This window comes from Diceros bicornis, chromosome 18 (genome assembly GCF_020826845.1).
Source record: "Diceros bicornis minor isolate mBicDic1 chromosome 18, mDicBic1.mat.cur, whole genome shotgun sequence".
Classification (NCBI taxonomy): domain Eukaryota; kingdom Metazoa; phylum Chordata; class Mammalia; order Perissodactyla; family Rhinocerotidae; genus Diceros; species Diceros bicornis.
The window spans coordinates 6,839,160-6,861,693 of NC_080757.1; the positions used below are offsets into that span (position 1 = coordinate 6,839,160).

General features: G+C 37.5%; 1 protein-coding gene across 4 annotated transcripts in view; it reads right to left on the reverse strand.

Moving 5' to 3' along the window:
- Nucleotides 1-22,534, reverse strand: part of MAP2K4 (mitogen-activated protein kinase kinase 4) — a 128,255-nt gene that overhangs the window by 3,426 nt on the left and 102,295 nt on the right. For 3 of the 4 annotated variants that reach the window (XM_058559691.1, XM_058559690.1, XM_058559692.1), the window contains 3 exons: nt 11,778-11,855; nt 8,437-8,585; nt 368-413 (listed from right to left, as the gene is read on the reverse strand). In XM_058559691.1, the coding sequence (XP_058415674.1) occupies nt 368-413; nt 8,437-8,585; nt 11,778-11,855 (273 nt within the window). Of the gene's footprint in view, nt 1-367; nt 414-8,436; nt 8,586-9,837; nt 10,195-11,777; nt 11,856-22,534 lie in introns of those variants that run through there. The other variant, XM_058559694.1, reaches the window with a different exon arrangement.

Below are 22,534 nucleotides of genomic sequence, written 5' to 3' on the forward strand. Positions count from 1 at the left end.
AAATTTGCGTGAAAGCTTCTAATAAAGGCAGAGTAAGCACAATACATTCTTACAGATGCCTTATCATACATAGGCCATGCAGTGGAAAACGGTTCCTTAAAGTGAATGTTAAAAGTCTTCAGGGTAATTTTTATAACATGTCAAGGCCAAAATTTTTCATGAGAATCTAGCCAGTAAATTAGTCGGAAAATTCTGACTAAAAATGTTCTCTTTCCAAATATCTTTGTTTAAAAACATTACAAAAAATACTCAATAAGGTCAAGCTGTTTGTCCATGACAGAGTGGCCCACTGCATGCTTAGTGAACCAGCATGCTAAGAGGATCTGGGGTGAGGAAATACCTAAAATTCTCCAAATCTCATACTCACCAGAAGTTCTTTATACTTTGGCCTTTTGGATTCATCCTTCGTAAGGCTAAAATAACATAAAAATAACATTATTAAAACGGAGACACATTTATCCAAGTATTTTTATTTCCACAAACAAAATATTACAAAGAATCAAGTAGTTTTTTCCTTCAGATACAAAAGTAACAAAGCAAGCAGACAACCCGCCAAACATAAAAAAAATTAGAAATAAGTTAATTGTTGAAAACTGCATAAATTGTGGCATAGCTGCACAGTAGAATACTACGTAGTTAGATACGTGAATGTATGTATAAGTATAAAACTGTATGTGTCTGTGTTTCTGAATATATATGCACATATTTATAGACACCACCTAAGAGAAACCAGGTGGTTTCTATTAGAATTCCAATAATTCTCAGTAATATATATGAATTTTATCAATTTATCCTTCGATTTAAAAAATTTTTGCACTCTGTATCTCAATCTTATGTTCTTTGGGCCAAAAGCTGACAACAGTACAACTTCACTAAGGACTGTATCAGGATATTAAAAGCATCTCCTCTGCTGGTATTTTCCCCTTGAATTCTACCTTGTCTAATCAATGTAACCAGGAGTATTTTCATTTTGTTTGTACTTACCTGATCATCTTGGACCATATCGTAATCACCACTCTCCTCCAACCTCAATTAAATTTACTTTTTACCATCAAAAGTTAATATTGGTAACAGTTCATTTATTTCTAAACTCAATGCTGTTTTTCACATCCCGTGCCTTTTGTAGTGGACGCTGCGCTGTGGTACACAGACGCCTTGTTTAGGAAGGAAGGACTTATCCCTCCACTGCAGGGAGGGCTGCCGGCAGACAACCTTCAGCTGTCGGCTCTCAGGGATTACCTCAACTGAAGAGAGCCAACTGAGCCTTCCTGGGGCAGCCTGTATCTAATGACTGATCCACAAAGGGATATAAAAATCCAAGACCCATACCTCAGGTCGAGTCAACCTTGGAGGACCAGCCCAGACTCATAGCTTCTTACAAGGTCAGCTGAGGCCTTCGCTGAGACTGCACTGCAGCCCAACTTCTCTTTCTGCCTAATCCTACCTTCCTTCCCTGGTTGTTGATCTTAAGATCACTACCTACTCAACTTCCTGTACACGCATCTCTGTCAAAAGCCTGATTTCCAGGGAACCAAGCTGCAACACCCTTCTGCTAGGTCTACTTTTATTCCTGGTCAAGCATATCTTTTCAAAACAATCTATGAATGGTAAACTCTTAGTCCTTTCATTCCTGAAAAAACATCTGTATTGTCTCCTTATTTTGAATCATTGAGTGCCCAGGTATAAAACTTTAGGATGAGGTTGACAATTATTTCTGCTCAGCACTCTGGAGCTGACTCCACCGTTTTCTGGCAATTATTGTTGCTATAAAATGTTTGCTGTCAGTCTAATTAATTAATCCTTAGCAGGTACTCTATCTTCTCTTCCTGCTTTTACTTTATTATTGTTCTGCAATTTTGCTTCAGTGCATTTGGGTAAAAATTTACCTTTGTTTATCCTACATGATACAGAGACTTTAATTTCAATGAGAACTTATCCTAGATCAATTTTCAAATGTTTTTACTAGTATCTCCTTAAATACTGCTTCTCCACTTTCAGAGTTGTCTTCTGTTATTTCCATTATATACAGCTTAGAACTACTCATTCTGTTCTCCCTAATTCTTATCTGCTCTTTCAGATATTTTAATCTGTGTCACGCTGGGGAAATCCCTCAGGTCTATCTTCCAGTTTCCCAATTCAGGCTTTAATTGTTTCTGGTCTAGAGTACATCAAATCTGTTGTGTCTTTTGTGTCAATAGCTATGTTTTTTTCATTTCCAAGACTTCTAATTAAAGAGTTTCCATATCCAACTGTTTGTTTCATTTGTTTTACTTCTTCCTCAGTTTTAGTGGAAATTAAACCTTTATTTCCTTGGGCGTCGTAAAAATGCTTATTTATCTTAAAGTGTATTTTAGACTACCCCATAAACTCATCTCAATTTAAAGTAAATTCATATTCTAGTTTGTTGGTTGCTTTTCTCAGCATCAGACTCCATGTATTTTGGAATTTTGGTTGGTTTGCAGACTCACTTTGAAAGAGCATGCTTACGTTCCATGCCAATCCATACATTTGTTCAACAAATATCTGCATGCCTACTAAGTACTATGAACTGAAGCAGGAGCTCGAGACACATCACATAGAGCAGTTTCAATACTGCTGCTTCTTTTCAGGCCCATCACTATAGAACAAGGTCTTATAAAGGATCTTTGAAGTTGCAGTCCTCTGTTGACACTAGGACTATTACAGATCCAGTCCCCTGGTTGCAAAAACAGTATCTATATCCTTGCCATTCTGTAGTCCTGCAGCTTGCTGTTGCCCAGGCAGTGCTGACATCAGTATTTCTTCAGCCATCAGATCCTGACTTCTACGCAGTGGGTCCTATCCTGGACCCGCAACAGAGCAGTTGCAGAACTTTGGTCCTACAGGAAGTAATGTCCCAGCTGCCACTGCTGCTTCTGGACCTGGATACAGCCAGCCCATGGCTTCAGACCTCCACAGCATTTATACACATATCCGTTGTGCTCTTCTTCCACACAAGATGTGTACTTTCTTTGTAAAACTGCCACACATTTTTGGTTTTCTATTTTTATATCTCATCTACTAGAGCAGAAAATTGTGTCACTGTATAAACTCACAATGCCATTTGAGTAGAAATCGTTAACCAAATTATTACTACCTTCTGTTTCAGAATTACTTCTGCCATTGGTATGGCTATCAATAATCACATTAACCTCAATTAAGCCTGTGCCATCCAACAAGGCAGGCACTAGCCAAATTAATCTCAATTAAATAAAATAAAAAATTTGTTTACTTAGTCACACTAGCCACATTTCAAGTGCTAGTAGCTACCACACTAGAGAGAACAGATTATAGAACATTTCCATCATCTCAAAGAGTTCCAATGGCAGAGCTTCAGATCTCCTTCCAGTTCACTAATCTTCAGTTATATCTAATCTGCTGTTTAATCCAGCTATCGAATGTTTTAATTTATGCTTTTTATTTCTATAAGTTCTATTTGGTTCTTTAAAAATTTCTGTTTCTTGCTTATATTTCCAAACTTCTTGATTTTTACCCACATTTATGAAAAATCATTTTTTTTTCTATTTCTGATTATTCAAATATCTGAAGTCTTCACAGATCTATTCCCACTATCAGTTGTTTCTACTAATTCTCATTCCTTGTGTGAGTGCTGGAATTTTTTTCTGAAACAACTCATATTCCGTTTATCTTTGGGAATTCTTGGAGTCCTAGGATTTGCTTTTGCTCCTGCCCATCAACTGAGGAGTCCTTCCAATCAGGGAGCGGCCTCTTACAATCCTTACCTCCCATAATTTCTGATTTCACTCAGTTTTAGAGCACTATAGACTTCTTAGTTTTATACCAACTCTGATACATTTAAAAAGATACTTTAACATGCTTCTCCAGTATTTTGGTAGTTTCACTGAAGTATTGTTCAAGATGTAATCCACCATAATAATCTGAAGTGGTCACACTCATCATTCTATAGCTCTTCTCTACTCTTCAGGTATTGTTCTGATTTTGTGTCTTTCTACACAAACACACATACATTTGTGTGTATGTGTTTTAACTGAATGCTTGTCAAGTTTTCTTTATCTTTGAAATGCATAAAACAAAAAAAATCTTACAACATACCTAGCCGTGCCTTTTTTTTTTTCCTTTTAGTTAATTTGGTCTGGTATTTTAATCTAAAGACTCAAGTTTTTCTTCAAGGAAAGAGAACTTTCATTTTAATTCTTTCTCTGTCTACTATCAGTTAAATAGAATCTCCTGGATTTTTCCTCCATGTCTCTTATCATTTGCCTCATAATCATCTTTTTGTCCCTTTCTTCTGGAAGATTAACTCAAGGGTATTATATTACCTACTTCATACATTTGGTTAACCTGTAATATCCAATATGCCGTCTACCCCCATTTTCTCCCATTCAATTCAGAAATTACACTTACTATTTGAAAACAACCTTTCCTGAATTTGAATTATTCCATTCTTACAATTTTTCTCTAACTTTTCCAGTGGTAACTTGACAAGGGAGTATTTGTTAAATTTCTCACCCTGATACAATTTTCTGAACCACTGACTGTTTTCATGTGCCAGTGATCTTTCTTTCTTTATTCATCCCTAAAGAGCATCCATGTTTATCAAATATCACAGGATGATCTTGGTGACAGAGCTAGGTGACTGCAAGAAACAGTGGAGAGCCATCACTAGAGCGTCACCACCTTGCCAAGGAATCTGTTTTCTGGGTTTGTTGTAACAACTCCCAGCGTGCTATCCATCCTCTAACCAACCAAGAGTCCTCAGTAGAAGTGATCTCAGCAAAGCTTGAGTTTTTTTTTTTTTTTTTTTTTGGTGAGGAGGACTGGCTCTGAGCTAACATCCATTGCCAATCCTCCTCCTTTTTTTTTTTTCCTGCTGAGGAAGATTAGCTCTGAGCTAACCTCCGTGCCCATCTTCCTCTACTTTAAATGGGACACCGCCACAGCATGGCTTGAGGAGCGGTGCGTAGGTCCACGCCCAGGATCCGAACCCTTGAACCCCGAGCCACGAAGCGGAGCAGTCGAGCCTAACCACTACCGGGCCACGCCCCTTGAGCTTTTCTTAATAGGTCCTTCCTGCCAAGTATAAAGCAGGAGTAAATACTGCCACGGAGTCCCAGCCATGTGTGGGATCTAGTATATAAAGCATTTCCTCAAGACATTTTTAGGATCAAGATTTGCTTCCTGATTGTCTGTCCCACAAGTCGCCTTCTCTTGCAGGTCCTGCTGTTCCAAGCTAAGGATTTCCATTGCAGGTCTTATATCCTCCTTCTGGCTTTTCTTCCCCTCTGTATATAACAAACTGGAGATTAGTCAATCCATCCCTGATTTCAGTCTCATCTACACAATTCCACAAAAACTCCTTAAGGATAGTACCTTTTGCTCTCTTCTAGAATAAAGATTTTTTTGCTTTTTAAAAAATTCCATTGATGATTTTTAGCAGGAAGTTAAAGCAGGGAGGAATTTAAAATGTGAGCTGAGATCATCATTTTGATCCATAAGTCTTTATCTCTTTTTTATTCCTTAAGCAAACTTTTAATTGAAGTATACATACAAAAAAGAAGTCCTAAGTGTAGAAGAGTAACAATATTCCGACTTCTTTTATTAATTCTGTCTATTAAATTTCATATAAATAATTTTTCATGTCCTTCTTTCACTCAACATCGTTTGTGAGATTTAGTCATGTTGTTGAGTGTAGCAATAGTTTATTCTTCGATGCTATTTCCATACCATTGTATAAATGCTATAATTTATTATTCATTCTACTGTTGATAGATGTTTTTTCTAACTATAAATTATTATGAATATGCTGTTAACATTCTCACATGTCTTTTAGTGTATTTATGTCTGTACCTTTTTTCTTGGGTGTGTAATTAGGAGTTGAGTTGCTGGATCATAACACAGGCATCAGCCATATTAGATCAGCTATCTAAGACACTGCCACAGTTTTCCAAAGACACTGCATTACTTGACACTCCTACAAGTCATGTCTGAGACTTCCTTAGATCCTCCTGGTCCTGTCAGTCTTACATTGCAGTCATTCTAGTGATTGCAATGGTATTTCATTGTCGTTTTGATTTACATTTCCCGGATGACTAATAATGCTGAATGAACACCCTTTCGTATGTTTACTGACCACTTGAATATCATCTTTTGAAATGCCTTTTCAAGTATTTTGCCATTTTTGGTTGTCATTTTCATATCTGTAAGTGTTTTGAACTTATTAAATACTCTTTACGTATTCTGGATAAAAGTCTTTTAGCAAATATCTATAAGGCAAATCCACTGCATAGGTTGGCATTTCAACCAGCACTGTCTTTTAATCAATAGAAGTTCTTAATTTTAATGAAATCCAATTTTATCAGTCTTTTCTTTTATGCTTAGTTGCCTTCTGTGTGCTGTTTGAGAAATGTTTATCTATCCAAAGGCTATGAGAATATTCTCCCATGTTATCTTCTATATGCTTTTAATATACACAACTGAAGAAACTCAGTTTGGCAGAAAAACAGTTCAAGGGGACCACAGAGAAATGCGGCCATACCAATAAACCAGGTCCGGATCATAATGGATTTTGAAAGCCATGTTAATTTAGACTTTATTTTAAGGGCAAGGGGAAGCCTCTAGACCAGTGCTTCTCAATCTTTTTTTTATTATTGCCCTTCCCTCCTGTGAAATTTAAATACTGTAGATCTGTTTATATGCTGTAGCAGCCCTTTGGAGGCCTTTTACAAACCATTATATTATTTTTTGTCTCTCCAAAACAAATTTTTGCCCTGTTGGGGGTGATATCACTCCATTAAGAATGCATGCTTAGACAGTTTTAGAGAAGTAGACACTTAAAGAAGTAACATGATCAGATATGCATCATAAAAAATACAACTCTGACAAAAAGGAAAATGGTTTGAAACAAGGCAATACTGGATTGTGAGGAAACCAATTAGAAATGTGAATAATCCAGGTTAGAGATGATCGAAAATGCCCAAAGATAGTGGAGGGGAGAATGGACAAACGTGGAGAGCTGATAGGAACATCATAAAAACAAATATACTTCAACGGTAGACCATAATGATTAGGAATGAGATGGAAACATGACCCTACTCAGGGAAAACAATGGGACATTGATGTCTATTACCATTATCTATGGGAGAGACCTGGCACAGAAATAAAAAAATATACAAGCACTAAACGTTTATAAAACAAAACCAATAAAGAGATCAAGGAATTAAGAAGAAAGCAAACTCACTGAAGGGTTTACAGGTGATCATTTTAGACATTATGCTCTATGACTCACAGATTCTTTTAACCAAATATTTCATTAAAATGTAATATATAAAATGGTCACATTTATGTAATTATATAAACTGTATACATGTGTGCAAATTGGTATAAAGAGATTGTTTTTAAAAAGGAAGAAGCAGTTATCCTACAGCCTTCTTCTGTCTAGAAAATCTTGAGGTATTCCTCTCCCTTCTGAAAACCAACACAAAAGTAGAATGTGGTTAGAGAAGATGAAAGGGAGTTGAAAACTAGAGTGAAACAAATGTTTTCTAATTATTAGAAAAGAGGGCAATGCTAGACCATGAAATATAAATCCTACAGAAGTATGGAGAGAAACAGCATTCAAGGCAACAAAAAAATTATGTGGACAAGAAAAGTGTTTTCAAGAATGAAAAGAAGATAAAGTAAATGCTCTGGCTTTTTGCTCATAAACATATCTCATTTTTAAATCATGTTAGAAAAACAGAATAATTATCAAAAATATTCAAATAACAAAAAAAAGTTTTATTTAAATAGAGTGAAACAGTAGAAAGCATGACTGTATTATTGCCGTATCTGCATATATTTATTCCTATGCACTACACACACGTAAACATACATACACACACAACTGTTTAAAAGGTGCACAAACAACATGATCAGGTGTGGGGTTCACACTTTCTTTGGAATAGGTTTCAGAGAGCCAACACATAGCTCTACCAATTGAGCTCTGGGCCTGACTCTACTACACACACCCAACTATGTTATATGTATGGCAGAGCCGAGATCCACCCTGAAAAGTCTGATCTGGTAGGGTCTTGACTTAGTAAAAGCTTCCAAGTGATTCTGGCACAATTTCATTGTGAGAACCATATCAGAATAAGATGATCAGTCTCACCTAGGCTGTATCTCTTGTACAAGGTATTAGAAATCTGAAGGCAGCAGCTTCTCCACCACCCACATCTATTTTTCATCAGTACCTGAGTAGTAGAATAAGAGAGTGATACTTCTCCAGGCTAGCTGGAACCTTCCATGTAGCACAGTGATCCAGTGTCCCAGCTTACAAGGCAGGGTGATAAGAAGGTGGCTCCCCTTCCCTGGTGCAAAGTACCAATGTTGCTAAGATTAAGTAAACCTCAGCGTTCTCAGGGCGTGTTTTCGAGTATTCATAAATCACGTACTCACCACAAGTTGACAAAGTTGATGAAACTTGGGGAGAATTCCCTTTCCTCAGAATTACTCAGCTGTGGAGGATCTCCTTTTACGACTTGTGTTAGTTGATCAAATACACTATTCCACTTTGGATAAGGAAATCGGCCTGTGGCCAACTCGTACTAAAGAGAACACAGAGGAAAAAGCAAAACACACTAGGCATTATTTACTACTCCTCACTGGAATGGCCACCTTGAAAATCTAACCTCCAAACCTCTTGCAAAAGCCTTGAATCAAACCCAGATCAGGCTGAGGTGGAATCTTCAGAGTTATTAAGGCTAGGTGTAGGTGATATTTAGAAATCAATATAGAGAATGCTGTATCAATCAAACTCAAGGACTTGGACTAAAGGGAAACACCAAATTTAAACCCTGACAATGGTCCCACAGTGCATGCTTCAGGGCAGCCTGTGGTTCTGAATCCTTTGTAACAGAGATTCTGGAAGGCTGGTTTTAGAACTTTTTTAGCACAAAGTTTGCACAATTTGTAGTCATCTGAACAGAAGGTCATGGCCCAGAACAGCGGTCAAATTCTTTCGTAAGGTAAAAGAACATTCAACAAACAAAAGCCCAATCTGAGCTGAAAGGAAACAATTTGCAAGTCCTAATCTACAGCTATTCTGCAATTACTACGGTTTCAACCACAACCAGATATTCCTATTACTGAAGAAATCAAGTCAGGATCAAACCCCCACCCTGAATCCCAATAACAATGCTCAGGACAATATTTCTAAACCATACTAAACCAGATCTGAAGAGTCTTATGGATGTATGTCCCAATCTGTCAAGGGTCAAAAATATTTGTGAATAGTATTCTCATCTTTTCCTCACTCTGTTCTGAGAAGAATGAAAACCGGGAAATTGTGCTTTTTCCAAGAAATAGGTCTAAACCTGCAGCATGGCCTAAATGAATCCCATTTTATGTGCATTGACAGGTGATTGATATATGAGGATGAGACATCAAACTTATTAGAGAGGAAGATGGCATATATGAGAGAGAGAGAGCACTGTCTGAGAACACTGTTTTGGAGTTTCTTCAGCTTAGATTTGATCTTGTCGATCTGGTCAGATATTAAATTACTAGCTTATACAATGAAAGGAAAGCTATCAAGCAAACACAAAGCCATCTTCAAATAGAAAGCTAGTAGGGGAAGGCCTTCTTCCCCAAAAGATGCCTCCTTCAGCTCACTGCTGTCTCCAATTACACACACATGCCTGTGAAAAAGCAGGCAGGCATGCATGCACACACTCGCAGAAATTCATTCTTTTGGCTGTAGTTTCTTTTGGATAAAAATACAAATGCTTTGCAAGAAGTAAACTTTATTGGTTATTCACAGCATTAGGAATAACTTCATTCAATTCATTCTTGAGAGCAGGTTTTAATAAGAGAAGGAACATTCAGATGCACATCATAAGTGAAGGACTTAGGATCTTAGAAATTAATTTCTCATATTTCTTATAATTTTGATAAGATTATCCATATGAAAAATAAACTATGAAGCAACTGTGAGTACTGAATTTGCTTTTTTTTTTTTTTTGCTGAGGAAGATTTGCCTTGAGCGAACAGCCTTGAGCGAACATCCATTGCCAATCCTCCTCTTTTTTTTGCTTGAGGAAGAATAGCCATGAGTTAACATCTGTGCCAGTCTTCCTCTACTTTGTATGTGGGTCGCTGCCACAACATGGCTGACGAGTGGTGTAGGTAGGTCCATGTCCAGGATCTGAACCCGGGCTGCAGAAGTGGAACGCACGGAACTTAACCACTAGGCCACAGGGCTGGCCCCTTGAATTTGCTTTTAAACAAAGTTTAGCCACATGTACTAAAGGAACTTGCTGAAAAATTTCTATGTTAAAACCTTTCACAGAACAAAATTTTGTTTTCATACTGAAGTAAATACTTGCTTTTTAAACATAGCTGGTTTGGTCATAGGTAGGTATTTCTGAATCATGAATATCCCTTACACACAAACAGTTGCCTCAGCTGGAAGCTACAGATCTTGCTGTAGTCTCTGGGACAGTCACCAGACCTAAAAAGATACCCAAGTTCCATGTTCTCTCCTGAATGTGGAGAGGGCATTCCTTCTCCTTTAGTCAGTTGGCTTCAAAATGAGAAAAGACACCAGGAGGTATCTCCCATATTTGGTCACAAGGGAAACTCGAAGAAGTCCTCTACAGAGGTGAGCTATTAGTCTCGCACTCTCTTATAGAGAGAATTCATTAGGCTTGTCAACATCACTCACCAAGAATAACTAAAAAGGGTATGTGATTCTGATCTACAGGAAGAGGATCCTGGGACCATATAACGCCAATGAACAAATGGAGATTATTTAATAAGCTACAAGAAAGTTCGTTGCTCTGAATCTGTGTTATCTCTGGGCCATGTGGTTTTACTGAAGAGGGGAGGAAAACGGAAGGAAAAGTTTTGGGTTGCCTGCCGAACAGGACACAGCCCCATCTAGTGATGGGAAATTACGTCAAATGTTGAAGAAGCTGTAGAGGCTGTCCAAAATCAGAAAAATGTCATTAAGCCCTGGTCAAACAGCAAGAATGAGAAAAGACATCTACAACTTCAAAACGAAATTTGGTAATAAAGAAATAAGCAAATAAAGATACTTTTTAAATAGAACCAAAATTTCAAGTCAGTCCACAGGTGAGAAAGAAGTTATTTTATTGTGCTTGTTAGTTGCAAATTAAGTAGCATTCTTACTATTCTCTCTGTGTTGTTCTAAAGTAGAACTTTCATTTAGAACAGTCACCTAGGTAGTTCCTCAACAACTGCATTACTGTCAGCTCACTCATTTTTTATTTTTCTAGTCAGTGAATAGAAGATTCCAAACAGAAACTACTTCCATGCATATAAACATGTCTACCTAATACATACACCGTGTGCTGTATTACCGGACACACTACTCTTGCTTGAGATGGAAGGGGTCTACGCGCCTTCACCGCTGCACCGGCTGCAGTGGGCTGCCTCCCTCCCTCGTCCTGCTCTTAGTGTGGCTGTTGACTTGTAGTATCTGTGGCCAAGACACCCAGCGTGACAACATTAAAGAGCTCTAGGCACGTCATAAAACCTTGAGGGAAATAATCAACTCTGGTTTGATTTAAGGTAAAAAACATACCTTTTTTCAACAACTAGATAATATAGTCCCTGCGGCTATAGCTGGGAGGGCAGGGGAAGACAGGTAAATAAAATCAACGACTACAAGAGAAAAGCAGCAGTTCTTATGAGGAGTGGAAGACTGATTAAACTTTCTTGCATTTCTGAATTTCTTGTTACACTGCTGTTACAAGATAGAGTCAACATAAACATACCAACGTGATCCCCAAACTCCAGACATCGGAACGGACGTCGTATCCTTGTCGTGATGCACTCGGGTCTATTCTTTCGGGCTGGAACACAGGAGAAGTCAGTCATTAATTATGCATACCCTCACGGAGCAGACAAATGGAAGCAAAGCTGGGTAAGGTAGTCAAAACGCCAGCATACTGCTAGAGGAATCCATGCCTAGTGTCAGACCTGGAGTAACAGGAAGTCATCATCATATTAAAAACAAACAAAAAAACCCAACTCAATGGCTACCCCCATAAAGGGCACACAAAGCAACTCTTCTAATTTCTCCCCCTAAGGACTTACAAGCATTTACAAAGCTGAAGCTGAGAACTGACAAAGGGAGAGAAAGGGAGAAAAACGGAAAAATGGAAAAAATAAAGAATTACAAGGCCAGATTAGTAGCAAGTTGTGGTAAACAGAAGAAAAAGAAAAAAAAAAGACCAGGTCTTCTGATTTTACCAGTCTTTGTTTCAGTGAATAAGGCCAACCAAAATATATTTGAGATACAAAAGCAAACATGAGCTAAATTTATTATAATTATTCCACCCATTCTTCATCATAAAGCTAAATTTATCACTATGTATATCTTTAAAGATATTTGTCTCTTAGTCATTTTTAACCAAATTAAGGTACTCCCAATATCATAATATATTATCCTATCATATAAACAGCAAAAATCATTTTTAGTAATTTCTGTGAAGAGAGCACTTCATATTTCCTTGAAATAAGGGACCATTATTTACAGTGTGTCAAGGAAGGAGAAGAAAAGAGAGGGAGGCTATCAGTAGCACAGAGCTGACAATGGATCCTTAGCTAAGATGGAGAGAAATGGCTGCTGAAACAAACATCCAGAGAAGCATAATAGTTGACTGTATTATCTCTGCCTGTCAGCAACAACTAGTTTGGAGACCTATGTGTTTTGTTTTGAACATGAGTAGTGTTCACACTGAAAACTACAAAATGTTGCTGAGAGATAGCAAGAAGACCTAAATAAATGGAGGTACTAAAAAACTAATGTCAAGATATCCACAGGCGAATGGATAAATAAATTGTGGTCTACCGACACAATGCAAAACTTCTCAGCAATAAAAAGAAAGAACTAATACACGCAACAGCATGGGTGTATCTTTAAAACATTATGCTGCGGGAAAGAAGGCAGACACAAACAAGTACATACTGTAAGGTTACATTTAATGTAACTCTAGGAAAGGCAAATCTAATTGATAGTGACAGAAAATAGGACCAATAATCTTTTTTAGATGATAGACATATTCTGTATCTTGACTGATGTGGTGATTACAAGAGTAACTACATTTGTCAAAATTCAAATTGTACACTAAAAATGGGTACCTATCACTTGTGGTTATGGACGTAATGTCATTCTGAAACTGTTGTATGTTTATGTCCCTGAAAGCTGGAATTTCTAACGTGTGTGTGTTAGGAAAACTTATCCAACACCCAGAAATAAATTTAAAAAAGGATTCCATTTCCTTTCAGTGTCATACTGGAGCACTGTCTAACAAGCCTACCCAAGGATTATTTAAGTATACTTTTGTTCCACTTGATACTTGGTACTCATTAGGGCTCAGACACTTAAGTTACATGATAACTTGTAGATTTTTGCCAAGTAGAGATGCAAATGACTTCTGTCCAATAATCTCAAAAGTTACTGTTTCATTGACCTGGAGATAATTAGCAGTTTTGTATTTAAATTAGCCATCTATTCCAACATTCTCTCTCTAGTGACCATAAACACTGAATTACAAAAATGCTCTTGGAGCCAGCTTCACCATCCTGCCTGTCCAGTTTTCTTATTAATGAGTTAAATACATCTTTGACACATGGTCCTTCTTTATTTGTATGTGTAATATTTTTAACATTTTGAAAGCTATCCTTTGAGAGGAGTAGAGATTTAAGATCTATGAAATTAATTAAAGACTCTGTACCCTAAATCTAAATCAGAATTATAGGATTGAAAAACAAAAAGCTTTTAAAAAGTATAACAGGAAAATACCAACTTGAAGAATAGGACATGTAACATTAACAGCAAAAAAGTATTAGATAAAGAACAATTTTATCCAAAAAACACAGAATTTACAATACACAACTCAAGTTACTTTCTATTGAAATACATAAAATAAAAAGCAAGGAATAAGGAGAAATTGGCAATCACAATGTTAACAAGTTTTGAACAAATCCTCAATTTTTTTGGATTAAAGAGACAAGAAGTGTTGAATAAATGTGATTAATAATACAAAACAAAACTTTTCCAATATTTTGTTTTTTAATTGACCATTTATCATGCTAAAAAGAATCTTAATATGTCCCAAAAGGCAGAAATGTACAGGCTAAAATGATTTGAAACCAAGTAATAAGCCAAAAGATTAAAAAGAATCAATGAAACACATGTATCAGTTAGCTATGTTGTGGAACAAATTACCCCAAAACTTAAACAACAAACATTTATTATCTCAAGGTTTCTGTGAGTCAGGATTCAGGGCACATTTCCCATGGGTGGTTCTGACTCAGAGTCTCTCATGAGATTGCAATCAAGGTGTCAGCTGGGGCTGTAGTCTTTACTGGGGCTGGAAGGTTTGTCACCAAGCTCACTCACACAGTCACTGCCAGGAAGCCTCCGTTCCTCACCACACAAGTCCCTTCCTGAGTGTCTCTACAACATGGCAACTGGCTTCCCCTAAAGTGAGCAATCCAAGAAAGAAAACAAGAAAGAAGCCACAATGCCTTTTTACGACCTACTCTCAGAAAGGACACACCATCATTTCCGCCATATGCGATTCATCAGAAGTGAGTCACTACGTTCAGTCTACACTCTAGGCTGTACTTAGTCTCCACCTTTTGAGGTAAGTGTATTAAAGAAATTGTGGACAAATTTTAAAACTACCAAACACTTGGATATTAAAAAACACTCCCAGGGGCCTGGCCTGGTGGCTTAGCAGTTAAGTTCGCAAGCTCCACTTCGGTGGCCCAGGGTTTGCGGGTTCAGATCCTGGGCTCGGACTTACACACGGCTCATCAAGCCATGCTATGGCGGCGTCCCACGTGCAAAGTGGAGGAGGACTGGCACAGATGTTAGCTCAGGGACAATCTTCCTCTCAAGAAAAAAAAAATACACTCCAGTAAACAGCTCTTACGCCTAACATTTAAAACAACGAAAATATGTATATGTATACACATACATGTGCACACATGTGCTGATGCTAAGGAAAGAGGAAAACTTCCTACTTTCAAGGAATTATCTATCTTTCTCCAAAGATTCCTGCCCAAGATGGATTTCAACCTCAAAGAACAGAAAACTATGCCGCTACAACTGTTACAAACTCTGGGGAAAATTTTTTGAGCTTGAGGAGGCCAATGATACGTTTCTGATCACCAGATGATCAATAATTTCTCACTGCGTGAATAAAATAAACGCAGCGGGCAATTTTCCCAATTCGATTTCTCAAAGCTAGCATAACCCATATAAAACTTTCACAATGTAAACTATAAACCAATCTCCCTTAAACATCTTTATGCAGCAATCATACATATCAACATACCAAATGTAAAAATATATTGAACATACAAGCTATGAGCCACGTAGGCACTATTTCTGGAATGCCAGAATGGCCCAACCACGGGAAATGTATACTACTCTGCTTTGTCATAACTGTGCAGAGAGCAACATGTCGCCATGTCCTGAGCGACGCCAGAAAGGCATTTAATAAAATGTAATAGACATTCCTGAGTCATGCTCATTCTCTCTCACACACACATATTCTCACACACAGATACACACAGACACTTAGTAAACCAAAAAAAAGACATTTGCTTTGAAGTCAGAAACACAAGAATTCTACTATCAACACTGTCATTCAACACTGATCTAGAAGTTCTAGGCAAAGCAACAAAAGTAAATATGGGAAAAGTAAAATACATATATATTTATATTTACATATATGAGAAAGATCAATAAATATGAGGAAGGCCCAAGCAAAAATTATTTGCAGAATGGTACCTTGAGTACCATCTGAAACCTATTCAAAAAAGAGGCAGATCAGTACTTTGGCTGGTTAAAAAAATAAACATCTCACTCACTATAAACAGCTTTCCCATATATCAGCAACTATTAGTCAGGAAAACTATTCAAAATAGTTCAAAATAGCAACAAAAAACTGTCTTAGCACCCAAGTACACAGCAGGGAACTAAACAAAGACTGTGGACTCAAAGGGCCCATAATCTAGGAGACACATATACTAAGACAAACAGTCAAGTTAAAGGTTATGAAGCCAAACAGGGTTAAGGAGATAAGAGAGGAATGGAGGGTGCTATTTCAGATGTGGAGGTCCGGGAAGGATTCCCTAAGGATGTGACATCTGCTCCGAGACCTAACTAAAGTGAAAGATTGGCACATGAAAAACATTCACAGGGGAGAGAGTTCAAGGAACAAAGGAAAAGACCCTGAGGTAGAAACATCCTCCATACGTTTGTGGAACAGCGAGGTCAGTGTGGGGGCTGGAGCTGGGCAAACGAGGGGGAAGGTAAAATGAGAACAAGTGAGAGGGACAACTGAGGGTCAGATCATCTAGAGCCTTACAGGCCCACTACAGAGACTTTGGAAAGAGTTTAAAGCCGTGGGGTGGAATGACCTGGCAATGCTCTGAAAGGAGAACTCTGGCTGCTACGCTGACACCAGACTGGAGCAGAGCAAGGGTATGAGCAGGGAGACCAGTCTGGAGACTACAGCAATAAGGCAGGTGAGAAATGCCAGTGGCTGGACCAATGGGCAATGATGGTTTTAACAAGAGGGTGGGTTCCAGATACACCCTGAAAGTAAAGCAGAAAGGATTTGCTAACGGACAGGATGTAGAATATGGCAAGTAGAAAGAAAGGACACTCCAAAGTTTGTGTCCTGAGCAACTGGAAAGAGGGCGTGAGTATTTACTGAAATACAGAAGAAATAAGGAGGGGGAGGCAGCTCATAGATTCCGTAGGGAGCAGAGAAGTGACAGCAGATCAAGAGTTCAGTATTGAACATATCATATTTACAACTTCTATGGAATCTAGAGGGGATATAAAATAGCAAACTAGATACATGATTCTGGAGTTGACAGGTGAGGTGTGGGCAAGAAAGAAAGCATCAGCATTCATCATTTTCCTGAGCGTCTACTAAGTGACAGGAACTGCAGTTCACTGAACAAGACAGACAGGTCGTATTAACCCTAAGACTAGATGAACTCACTAAAGGAACTTCGGTAATTAAGAGAAGAAAAGAGACTGAATACTCAGCCCTCGGGCACACCAATATGAAGAGATCAGGAAAACCAGGAGGATGTAGAGAACCAGGAGAGAGGGACTAGCCAGTAAGGTAGCCAAGAGAGTGAAACGTCTTGGAAACCAGGTAACGAAAGTGTTTCAAGAATATGGTATTTCAAATATTACAGGTAGATTAAGGAAGATTATGACTCAGAATTGACCACTGGCTTTGGCAATGTGGAAGATAATGTTCACTCCGATGGCAGCAAGTAAAATGGAGTGATGTGAGTAAAAGAATCCATTAAAATGGGTCCAAAAAGAATAAAAGGAGAAAAAGCGGAGACATTAGGTGTAGACAAGTATTTAGAGTTGACAATAAATTTGAAAGTATTTATCAAGAAATGTGTACAGCCTTTAAGAAGGAAAAGTTAACAAGAAACATTAAGACAACTTGAATGAATGGAGAGAAATAACATATTCATTGAGAAGACAAATTATAAAACAGCAATAATCAAATTAATTTATATGTCTAATGAAATGCCAATAAAATTCCTGCTGAGTTTTTAGTAATGATATCAATATTCACACGAAAAATACAGAAAAATAACACAACAAAGGCCAGAAACATTCCCAAGTCCAAGAATTTAGTATAAGGGTATTAATTCTAAACAAGAGAGTTTGAATGAACAGATAATTAAAAATAAAATTTTTAACTGGTTAACCATTTGTGGGTAGAAAAGTTATACTCTTTCCTTTGATAATACACCAATATTGATTACAGTAGGATTAAAAAAATGAAATGTAAAAAACAAAAGCCTAAACTTAGGTATTAAAATAAAATTTCTAATCTTGGCATGAGAAAGATCTTTCAAGATATGACAACAGCCAGAAACTTCAAAGTTAATGATTGATAAGCTCACCACATTAAAATTTTCTATTTCTGTAATTCAACCAAGAAATATGTAAAATTTAAAGACAAATGACAACTTCTGAGAAAACATGTAACATAATAAGAAAAAGGTTAAAATTCTCCTTATATTTTACATCAATACAAAAGATTAACATTCTAACAGAAAAATGGGCAAAGGGTAATGTACAAAAGTAACCCAATATAAGAAAAAATGTAAAAGTATCTAACTTTGTCAATAATTTTAAAAGATATAACAAAAAATGCAATAAATTAAAAAGAAATTCCATTCTGGCCTATCAACTTGACGAAGATAAAACTGTAACATTCTGATGCAGACTGACACCTATTTAGAAAACACACTCTTTCAAGCAGTATTTAGTATAACAAAACACAAGAAAAACTTAAGCAGGCAAAAATAGAAAGTTAATTTTTAACGGCTAAATTCATTATATATGAAGATGTATCAACCTAGAAAAATGCCTACAAATACCTAAAAAAGCAGATGAAAAACATATATGCAACATGATTATATTTACATAAAAGTGTAGCAAGATGTATACTTACACACAAAAAAACAATTTTTCTCCCTTTATGAATGAATTATGGGTAATTAATTGTCCATTTTACTATTCTATATTTTATTTTTTATATACTTAACAGGGACATAATCTTCCACATTTACAAAACTACCAACAGTAGAGTTCTTCAAATGTAGAGTTATTTTAACATTTAAAAAAATAAGAATAATGCAACGGGATCTCAAAGTCACCAGGAAGCGAAACTATCAAGCCACTGGGGTAAACTATACATCTCCAAGTTACAGATACTTACAGAAAAAGTGCCACATAAGTCTCATTTGGGAATGTGCATACATATGCATTCAAGGGAGTAAAAAATCAGACCTAGAATCTTTCCCTGAATATTCCAGTATGTTTACTAGGCAATAAATATTAGGAATCTTTAAGAAATTCAAAATTAAAGTAAAAGGCTCTTCTTGGAAGAAAACTGTCATGAACGTACTTGTACCTAAGATTGAGGGGCAGTTGTTTTCTAACATTCAGAAATAAACAATTCAAACTGCTAAATAAACAGAGAGTATTGGTTACTCAATTGCAAATCCACATTTCCAAAGATGGCAGCAGCAGTATTACCAATGGATAGTGGTTTAGTAAACTTGATTTTTGTGAAGTCAAAACTCTCGGGGACTGTACACACCTCCAGCAGTCTCAATACTGACTCACAGAGAATAGTGGTCTTCAGTTGCTTTTTAAACAACTTTACTGAGATATAATCCACATACCACACAATTCATCCATTTAAAGTATACAATTCAATGGCTTTTAGTACATTCACAGATATGTGCAACCATGACCAGAGTCAATTTTAGAACATTTCCCCACCCTACACCCTTTGGCCATCACCACCCCACTCTACTGCACTGTCCCACCACCAATAGCTCTAAATAACCACTCATCTACCTTCTGTTGTGATAGGTTTCCCTATTCTGGACTTTATATGAATGGAATCATAGACTATGTGGTCTTTTGTGTTTGGCTTCTTCCATTTAGCAGAATGTTTTCAAGGTTTACCCACGTTGTAGGATGAATCAGTACTTCATTCTGTTTTAAGACTGAGTAGGGGGCCGGCCCCACGGCGCAGTGGTTAAGTGCGCGCACTCCGCTGCTGGTGGCCCGGGTTCGGATCCCAGGCGAGCACCGATGCATCGCTTGTCAGGCCATGCTGTGGCGGCATCCCATATAAAGTGGAGGAAGATGGGCACAGATGTTAGCCCAGGGCCAGTCTTCCTCAGCAAAAAGAGGAGGATTGGCGTGGATGTTAGCTCAGGGCTGATCTTCCTCACAAAAAAAAAAAAAAAAAAAGACTGAGTAATATTCCTTTGTACAGATATACCACATTTTGTTTACCCATTCATCCACTGACAGACATTTGGGTTATTTCTACCTTTTGGCTATTATACATTCATGTAGTTATGTGCCATAAACATTTATGTGCCAGTTTTTGTGTGGACATATGTTTTCACTTCCCTTGGGTATATGTATCTGGGAGTCCAATTACTGGGTCCTATCATACTTCTATGTTTATATGTTTGAGGAACGTTCAGTCTCTTTTTCCAAATGGCTGTATCATTTTACATTCCTACCAGTGGTGTAGGAGAGTTCCAATTTCTCCACACCTTCAGCAACACTTGTTACTATCTGACTTGTTGATTCTAGCCATCCTAGTGAGTATGAGGTGGTATCTATCTCACTGTGGTTTTAAGCCTTCAATTTTTAGACCAATAAAGAACTAGAATTTAACTGATTAGCAAAGCTGTAAAAAACAATTATAGTAGAATCCTGCCTGACTGCACTGAAGCAAATTAATTTTTTCCCAATTGAAAAGCCAATTTTAGACAGTTACATCATTTTTAACACTACTGAATAAATTCTTCTCCATAGAATAGAAATTCTTCTAGTTACTAATAGGCATGCCACAAAATAAAGTAGGTTCCACTGACAAATATTTGGGAAATGCTAGATTCAGAAAAGATATTTCTTTACTGAGGTTTTCCTCAGTACTTTTAATTAGTATGCTAATATACACTATGTATCTATAAAACTAAAATGGCATACAGTGATTCTCAAATTTATTTGGACCTAGAAACCTTTTTTCACAAAATACCTAAAACATTTCACCCAGAAATAAAATTTTTAGGGCCGGCCCCATGGCTTAGCGGTTAAGTGCACGTGCTCCGCTGCTGGCAGCTCGGGTTCGGATCCCGGCGCGCACCGACGCACCGCTTCTCCAGCCATGCTGAGGCCGGGTCCCACGTACACCAACTAGAAGGATGTGCAGCTATCACATAGAACTATCTACTGGGGCTTTGGGGGAAAAAATAAATAAATAAATAAAATTATCAAAAAAAAAAGAAAGAAAGAAAACTTTTAAAAGGCCACTTTGTACATTATCTGCCAGTTCTTTAAAGAGGATTAGAGTAAAGCCATAGTGTCTTCATTAAATACGATATATAGAATGACATCAGCAAAAATGGCAGAGCAGGTAGTTCCAAGGGACCATCCCTCCAGAGAAACATTGAAAAATAAAGCAAAAACTGTCAGAATCAACTTTGTTAGAACTCTGGGAAAAAAACTGGGGAAGACAATCAAAGGTTGACAACAACCAAGCAAACCCTGAATCAAGAAAAAGGCAACTTAAAAATGGTAAGAAACCTTGCAGCATTTTTACTTAACTTGCCCCAATCCCTGCTCCAGCTCAGTGGCAGTCTTAAAGATGGCGGTCAGCCTTCCCAGGGACCTTGGTCCCTGGGTCCAGAGGAAGGAGGAGGCAGAGCAGACCTTATTCGTAAAGAACTGTGTTTCTCTGTTCTAACCTGTCTAGGGACTATATGAAGGATAGACGTGCCCGCCTTTGTTTCGCCTAACTTGGAACTCACTCAAGGCAGAAAAGCAGTGGACATTCCTTGAAAACACTGTAAGGGAAGTGAATAACCCACAGATGCCTGGTGCAAAAAATAAGAATTGAGGCATACATTAGAGCATCAAAAGCCTGGGGGAAAAAGCAGAGGGTTGCATTTCTTTGGTATATTAAGCCATTCAAAATCACCTGTGTATACTGGGAAATTTAGGGAGCCATGTGCACACCCAGGGCAGGACACATACTCAGGAAAGACCTGAGAAGATGCTAAACTTTAACCTCTGGTTGATCTATAGGTTGAGGGCAAGTAAGAAGTGAAAGTTAAGGCAGAGTTGTAAATGGCCCAGCTAGCACTGAAGCAGTGCCCCAACACAAAGCTAATCTGCAAAGACTGGAATAGTTGGGGTTTTTTTTCCTTTGTTTTCTTTGTGGAATTGTTTTTTCTTTTTGGATCCTGGTATCCAAAAAAAAAAAAAAATCTCTGTTAAAACACTAGCTGAATACAAGCTAAGGGAACTGAGACATCAGAGATCACATAGGATTAATAATACAGACTTTAAAACAATACTTTGGAAAAATCACTAAAGAAACAGCTATATCCCACAGCAAGGAACAAAGCAAACCATGAGGAGGGGGAAAGAACCTGAGTTCCAGAGTCACATTATAATATTCAAAATGTTCAGTTTTTAACAAAAAAATATAAAGCATGCAAAGAAACTGGGGAATATGACCCATTCACTGGAGAAATACACAGAAACTGTAGCTGAGGAAGCATAGACATTGAACTAACTAGATGAAGACTACATTCATTAACTGTCTTAAATATATCTGAAGAATAAAAGGAAAGCCTAGACAAAGAGTTAAAGGAAACCAGGAGAAGACGTCTCAACAAATAGAGAATATCAATAAAGAGACAGAAATTTAAAAAAGGAACCTAACAGAAAAACTGCTGCTGAAAAGTATAACTGAATTAAAAATTCACTAGAGAGCTTGAATAGCACATTTGAGTAGACAAAAGAATCAGTAAACTTGAAAACAGGTCAACTGAAATTATCCAGTCTGAGGAGCAGAAAGAAAAAATATGATGAAAAACAGAGTCTCAGAGACCTGCAGGACACCATCAAGTGCACCAACATACT